Source organism: Coregonus clupeaformis, unplaced genomic scaffold (genome assembly GCF_020615455.1).
Source record: "Coregonus clupeaformis isolate EN_2021a unplaced genomic scaffold, ASM2061545v1 scaf0006, whole genome shotgun sequence".
Classification (NCBI taxonomy): Eukaryota; Metazoa; Chordata; class Actinopteri; order Salmoniformes; family Salmonidae; genus Coregonus; species Coregonus clupeaformis.
In genome coordinates, this window is record NW_025533461.1 from 2015495 (window position 1) to 2023528 (window position 8034).

An 8034-nucleotide genomic window follows, 5' to 3' on the forward strand; every position below is an offset into this window, starting at 1 on the left:
ACACAGGCAGACAGTATTGCAAGTATTGCTTCTCTCTCACACACCAAGTCTTGTCGTTGAATAGTTAGTCGCTGTGCTGAGAATCTTCCAGAACCTGTAAGTAAAAGCTTGCCTATTATTGATAATGATAAAAATGAAAAGGTTTGTCTAAATCTTAAAGTTATGGATGTTAGAAATCTGTGGGATATTTTTCTTCACATCTTTCAGAAAAACCGGACAGCCTGTTGATTTAAGATATATTTTTATATTAGATACGTTAACATAGTGCCAGTGATGAAGTCACCGAGTCTAATTTGAACGTGTTTTAATTTAACATGATAATGTCTTTTGCAGCTTCCTGACCGACGCTCCTAAGCACAGATCCAGGATCAGCAGCTGACCCTCATCAAATCCAAACCAGGACCTTAATAAACCACAAGGGGAAAACTGACCTCAGACCAGCGTTTAAACCCCACGTCTTCCTGCCCAGATACTGACTCTCCGTCCAGAGTTCCTCTGTGCTCCAGCCGTCCATCCGTCCATCCGCACCCCAGCCAGCTAGCCATGGGTCTGACGAGCGAGGACATGGAGTGCTGCATCTGCCTCCAGCCCTACTCTCGCATGGAGAAGATCCCTCGGATGCTCCACTGTAAGCACACATTCTGTGGGCCGTGCTTGCAGACCATGTCCAGTCTCCAGAGCGGCCTGCTTACAGTACGCTGCCCCCTGTGCCGCTGGATCACCTGCACCGGGCCCATCCTCACCCTGTCGGGGGTCGCTGTGGGTTAACACTGAGATCTGGGACCAGATACTAGACAGACAACAGGAAGAGGAGGAGGAAGAGGAGGAGGAGGAGGAGGAGGAAGAGGAGAAAGAGTGGATGGGAGCTAACAGACAGACACAGACCACTACACAGTATGAATGGTGAGTACCCCCAAGCGAAGGTGGATGGACGGACAGACTGATTTACAAACCTTCCTCTGATCTCTGATTTTTTCCACTTATTTTCTTCTCTCTCTTTTGCCGCGCTCCCTGCTTTCTCTCGCTCTCTCTCTCTCTCGTATCTCTCTTTCTCTCTCTTTTGCTGCGCTCCCTGCTTTCTCTCGCTCTCTCTCTCTCGTATCTCTCTTTCTCTCTATTTTGCTGCGCTCCCTGCTTTCTCTCGCTCTCTCTCTCTCGTATCTCTCTTTCTCTCTCTTTTGCTATCACTCTCTCTTTCTCTCTCTTTTGCTGCGCTCCCTGCTTTCTCTCGCTCTCTCTCTCTCGTATCTCTCTTTCTCTCTATCTCGGCTTCTCTCCCTTTCTGTATGGCTATATCTATTTGTCTTGATCTCTCTCTGCGTCAGTTGTATTGTTGTACTGCGATATTACTTTAGGTGACGGTTTCCTCACGATGATCGTATTTATGATCGTATCATGCAGCTAGTACAGCTTCCTTCTTAGGTTCAGACGTCTGTTAAATGACTAAATTGTCATTCTCTCTCTCTCTCTCTCTCTCTCTCTCTCTCTCTCTCTCTCTCTCTCTCTCTCTCTCTCTCTCTCTCTCTCTCTCTCTCTCTCTCTCTCTCTCTCTCTCTCTCTCTGCCTGCTCTGTTTCTTTCTCCCTCCTCTCCTGTCCTCTAGCTCTCCATCAGGGCACTCTGGCCTGAGGCTAAAACTACAGAAATTCCTGAGGAGGATGAAGCACAAAGTACTGTAAACCAAGAAGACGAAGAGCAGAGGGAAAAGAAGACTGGTTTCTATCATTTCAGAGTAGGAGAGACTCACTGAGTAATGAAGCTAATGCACAAAACAGGACCGACCGGGGATGTTCCATAACGAAGCAAGGTTGAACCAATCACAAGGATTCATATGCTTTAGGTTTGCTTGAGTTTGGATATGTGTTGTCAGTTAACTAAGGGTTAAATAATAATACTAATAATAAAGGGTTGAGGATTGAGGATGAAAAGATATTAAATGGATTGAGGATGAGGATGAAAGAATATATTAAATGGATTGAGGATGAGGATGAAAATATATTAAATGGATTGAGGATGAGGATGAAAGAAGGATAAAGGAAGTTATGAATTGATGGATGGATAGATAGCTGGATATATAGCTGGATATATAGCTGGATAGATAGCTGGATAGATAGCTGGATAGATAGCTGGATAGAGGGGTGAAGGTTAGAGACTGTGACCTGCACAATGTGTGCCGTTTACAATACAATATACTGTGAACAATGTTTATAATTTATTTTTAATCATTTGACAAAAGGTTTATAACTGCAAGAAGGGAAGTGTATTTTTAAATGTTTTTATTACAACATTTTAGGGGGTAGATCAGCTTTAATATTGCAGCTAGATTGTGGCTTCTATCAATGTAATTGTCTGCATCATTTCCAATCCCCCATGTCAGAGAAATGGTATTTGTTTATCCTCATTTTACTTGTTTTATTTAGCTTTTCTGCTTGAAGTGCATGTTTTTATACTGGAGTTCTATTTATTGGTAAATAAATACATCTACTTTAAAAGAACTCTGTCTTCGAGTTGTGAAATTGCTTATTTTTATCACTACATTAGGAATGTAACTGTCCAATATCCAACTGTTTATGGAAGCCAAATATAGTTTACATTTACATTTACGTAATTTAGCAGACGCTCTTATCCAGAGCGACTTACAAATTATACTATCCCAGGTATTCCTTAAAGAGGTAGGGTTTCAAGTGTCTCAGGAAGGTGGTCAGTGACTCCGCTGTCCTGGCGTCGTTGTAGTTGGTGGTGTTACTACATTAGGAAAGTAACTGTCCAATATCCAACTGTTTATGGAAGCCAAATATAGTTGGTGGTGTTACACTGCACAGTCTACACTACTATTTCCGAAAACAGAAAGCAACCCCAAAACGTTCCGCTGTCCTTGGTTTTGGTGTGTGCAGTCCAGGACTGAAACCGCTCTCTGTCACAATCACGTTTCAGAGAACCTTGTATGCATTCTTGCATATGAGATTCCCCTAAAAACACGTCACTTCGATACAGCTATAACCGGAATTGACTTTTTCTAGCAGGTTAGAAGAATTTACGCAGCAGGTTAGGATAATTAACGTAGCAGTTTATTTTTTATTTTATTTATTTAACCTTTATTTAACCAGGTAAGCCAGTTGAGAACAAGTTCTCATTTACAACTGCGACCTGGCCAAGATAAAGCAAAGCAGTGCGATAAAAACAACAACACAGAGTTACATATGGGGTAAAACAAAACATAAAGTCAAAAATACAACAGAAAATATATATACAGTGTGTGCAAATGTAGTAAGTTATGGGGGTGTCGTGTATTGGGATTATGCCTTTGTTAAATGTTTTAAGTGGAACCAGAGAGGACGTTAATTTTAGTATCAAGAGGGAATGTTTTAGTGTAACGCCACATACAACAGACAGGAAGTGTGTTGTAGACAGGGGAGACTGGTGATTGGCCAGAAGAGGGAGCCACCCATCTTTTTGCATTGTTTATAAGTAGGGGTTAAACGAAGAAGAAGGGCAGAGCGGCCATTCTGAGGCGTCGCTCTCCGGATGTCATGACATCTGTCACTTATGCTGAAGCTTGTGATATGAATAAACCTTATGATCCAAGTTCAGTATGAGCGGACTCCTTTGTTCATCAGCAATAATTGCCACCATTCACCCGATACGACAAATGGCGCCCAACGTGGGGCTGGTCTGCATCTCTCCTCTGTTTCATTCAGCCGCCAAGCTAACTCTGTCTGAAGTGCCAGAAAAGGGTGAGTTTTCCTCACAGGTTGTTAGTTTGGATGCTATGTGATTGTACACTGGAGAAATGTACCATACGACCGTGCCTCGTGTGGCGTTATTGCTGATAACTGGGGGTCTGGCTAATCATTATAAAAAATTTAAAAACAGCGCAAAAGTGGGTAGAGCTTATGGATTGTTTATAGAGATGTGTTGCTTGAATAGTAAGTCAAGAACAATCGGGGCCAAGATATGTATACAAGTTAGGACATTGCAGGATTTGATAAAGCCCTCGGAACAAACGAGGCGACCGCATGGTGGGCCATAAAATCCTGGTAACGCGTTATGGGTAACAGGTCAGTCAGTCAGTCATGACTGGAGTTTGGTTGTAGATTTAGTGGGGGTTGCTTGCCCATCTTCTGTCCGACGGGATATCTGCTTGGGGGGGACCGCTCACATAAAAACATCCAGAACTCACGGCAGCCTAAAGTTAGGACAAAGGAAAAAGTAATTAAAGACGCAATGTCAGGTGCATTGTTTTTATGCTACATGGTGCATACAGGCTAAGGCTAAATGCTAAGGCTAAATGCTAATATGCTGCATGCTAACATGTGACCGTAGAGGTCCACTGCGATGGTAATAAAGCCTCTTAAATTATGTTTGTATGTGGAATTTCGGTTCTATGTTTTGTGAGCGCTGTTAAATGTTGTTTGACTATGAGGGGGGAAACGGAGGTACAGCAGGACTGTTAACCGTCTATTTGGGGTTGGGGAGAGATCTAAGAATCTCCCTTCCACGGTGAAAAAGTATTTTTGAATGTATCGCGCATGCGTGGGATTTTACTAAACAACACATCTGTTACACTGCAGGGGGAGACAGGGAGACACAGACGTGGGAACAAAGAGGAGAGATTTTAACACGAATCTTATAGTTTTAAAGCGGCTGGTGTTTGAACATGAAACTATTTGTTGAGATGTAGTGAATTTATACATTAGATATATGGTGACGGAGTATAATGAATTAAATTAAATGACGGATTAAAATAAAATAATGTTTTTGAGCGATCTATTTAGTCCTGAGTTAAATGACGGATTAAAATAAAATACGTAATGAATTAAATTAAGTCTTAAAGCGAATATGAGTGGGGGAATGTTGAATATGGTTGAAGTAACTCAGTATTGCATTAACTACTAAAATCTTTTCCTGTGTCTCTGTTCTTCTGTCATATGAGAGGAGCAATAGGACGATACGACAGGAGAGAGAGAGAGAGAGAGGAAGTGCTGACGTGACATCACGTGACGCGGCAGAGGATCGGATCAGATATCAGGCTAGTTCACAAAATCTTCCCCTAACAGGATATGTGATGTTATGACAATTTCACATAGGCTTGGCAAATACTGATTTGAATAAAATTTGCATTTTGGAGTCTCTGTGCATCACTGGGCTGGATTACAGTTCGGTTGGAAATCAGGTACTGACATTATTCTGGAATTAAGATACTTGGGTGCATATTAAACAATGGAATTTATGGGAATTGTAGTGTTGTAAGGTTACAGGCTTTGTTTATGGGTATTGTAGTCTGAAGTTGACTACTTGCATTTGATGGGTTGTGGTAAGATAGCCACCACTAATTGATAAATTGGTGACATAGGATATAGTAATAAAAATTTGTTTTAATTATTCATGATTTTTAATTGATTTATTAAAAAAAAAAAATTGGGGTTGTTTAGGTTTATATTAATAATTGAAGGGGGGAAGCCATAGGCTATATAGTCTAAAAAATAAAATAATTCACGATAAAGGAATATAAAAGGGTTGTTACAATGGAGAAAAACGACATCAAGGCTATAAAAAGTCATTACACCGGTTGATATAATACAAAATGGTAATCCTTTAGTTAAGAGTATTGCTAGGTTATCCGGCAAATGAAACAAAAGTTGCCCTTCATTCTCAAACAAAAACTGATAAAAGAGTCCAGCGATAAGATAAACAGAGGTATAGAGAAAATGCTAAAAGAAGGAAAGGCGATAGAAAAACTAATGGCAGAAGTTAGTACACCTTTCTCACATACGGATTCAGCAAAAAGACACCCACCTTATGAGAAGGAAGTAGAGCTTAGGGATGCTTATCCTCAGCTTCCAGTGATCATCCAGCAGGGTGATTATTGCATCAGAGATGAAGATGAACGAATAATAGATAGAGGACAAGCAGAAACGACCAGAAAGATAAATCCAAAACTCCAGAAGTAAGAAAAACCGAGATGTCTGGAAACTAAGAGAAGAATGAGGTTCGAGTTCAGATGAAGACAGCGATAAAGAGGAGACTGAAGGTGCTGTGTATTCAAAAGGAGTTTATCCTACAAGGACTGGCACAGAAGAAATAGAAGGAGATATAGACCGATGCTTATCATGCCTGGATAAAGCGAATAGTTTAGAAGAGGAGAAACTGCTGAGAAAAGGATCCCAAGAATTGGAGAAGAAGAAGGAGAAGAGAAGCTTTGGTTATGAAGAATCAGAGTGAACCAAATCAACAATCACTGTTACAGCTTCAACTGAACAATATCAAATGCAATTGTACCAGCCAAGGGGGGGTACCAGGTGTTTCATATCCACAGCCAGTTTCTGGACAGACACAGAATTGGAGAGGAAGAGGTCGAGAAGAAATAGAAGGAGGAGGAAGATTTCAGCTACACTTCCAGCAACTTTCAGAAGACTGTTATAATTGTGGACAGATTGGTTACTTTACCTGTGAGTGCAACAAGTCAGGAGGAAACAACAGAGAACATTTTTAAGGAAGATACAGGGGCCAGTCAAGATCACCTGTTCTCCAGGTGAACCCTAAGGATTCTAGAGCCTAGAAGATACGAAGGGGGGTGTCAGCTGATAGCATCGATTAGAGAAGAAGAGAAAATATCTAACAATTGAAGTAAAACCAGAGGACTATGAGAAGTGATGGTGAATAGTGGAAAAGCTTTTATCTGTGTTCAGCCTAAAGAGGTTAAACATCTCACTATGTAAAATGAACTAATTAGGATAGGGATTTGAGGTAGTAAAGCAGTTAATTACTCTTAAGGAACCAATTGAGCTCTGCTATAGAACTCAAAGAGAAATCAAAATAGACATACTAAAAATATACCTATTGCATTGTTGGGAAGAGATGCATTGTTTAAATTGAATTGTACAATAAGATGTACACTAAATGGCTGTCTGGTAGAGGATGTTAAAAAAGTAGGGTTTTTGGGAATCATATTTGCTTAAAAAGATAATATCATAGGAAGGATGATAATCTATTAGACTGCCTATTAGACAATCTGTCTGGAAAATAAAGTTAAAAGGGGTGACTGTTATTCTGGGTTACATTCTTACACTAAGAGATTTCAGGCTAGGCTAAAAGGTGTTTAGTCGTTTGCCAAGTCTGTGTGTAAAGAAGTCAGAAGCAGGTGGGGACTTTCCCAATCACATATTCAAAAAATTGGTGGTAAAGGGATTTTGTGAATAAATCAGTGGAAAAGGTTTTTAAAGGTTAGGAGAAAAGATTAGACAAAAAAGTTAGGAGAACTAGGTTGAAGGAACTCTAAGACAGTAAGCTAAGTTTCAAAGTTAGTAGTAAGAGAGAGAGAGAGCAGTGGTGAAGGACATTTTAGAGTAGGAAGATCAAGGTAATTATAGGTGTATTTTTTATAATCAAAAGTTTGAAAGTCAGGGATTAGAGGTAGGACTGAGAGTGGAAAAAGTGACACTAGTGGTGATAGATGGAAGTACAAGCAAAGACTTCAAAGCTTTGGGGAAAATGGATGAAGTAACAATAAGGACATTAACACGTCAGTCTATTAAAACAACAGTGAGAAGCAATTTAACTCTTTCAACATTGATAGTTATTAAAGCCATAAATATATCGCATTTGATTATAAGGAAGCCAATGGCTCCAGCACCAATTTTAGAGGAAAAATACTTATTAGGGTTAGGATGGGGACGTTCCTCCCACATGGAGAGATAATTATGGAGAAGAAGTATTGTTATCAGGACCAAGAGTAGAAGCTGTTGCACCTAATCAAAGGAGGTATAGTTTGGAAGAGGGTTATGAGTGACTGTTCACTTATGTTGCGTAATGTTACAGAGAAAGGTCAGGGAGAATATATGTGTACTTATCTAGTGCAAGCATTAGAATTTGTTCCGGTTAAGAATTATTGGTTAAAGGGCTATGTAATTCGTAAAGTGACGCTTATAATGGAAGATTTGAAATCTGTTGAAGTTTCCACAGTCACCAAAGGAGTTCAGGAAGTATATTATTACAGTAGACACTCCAACAGTAGATAATACACATAGGATATCGG

At 40.1% G+C, this 8034-nt stretch overlaps 1 protein-coding gene across 1 annotated transcript; it reads left to right on the forward strand.

The window, feature by feature from the left end:
• Positions 1–389: 389 nt before the first annotated feature.
• On the forward strand, positions 390–856 carry LOC123483010 (E3 ubiquitin-protein ligase RNF186-like; the record flags this gene model as incomplete). Its single annotated transcript, XM_045212328.1, is given in 2 exon segments — positions 390–747; positions 749–856. Coding segments are annotated over 2 exon segments (312 nt in total), but the record flags the coding sequence as incomplete, so codon positions are not given.
• Between the last annotated feature and the right edge of the window lie 7178 nt (positions 857–8034).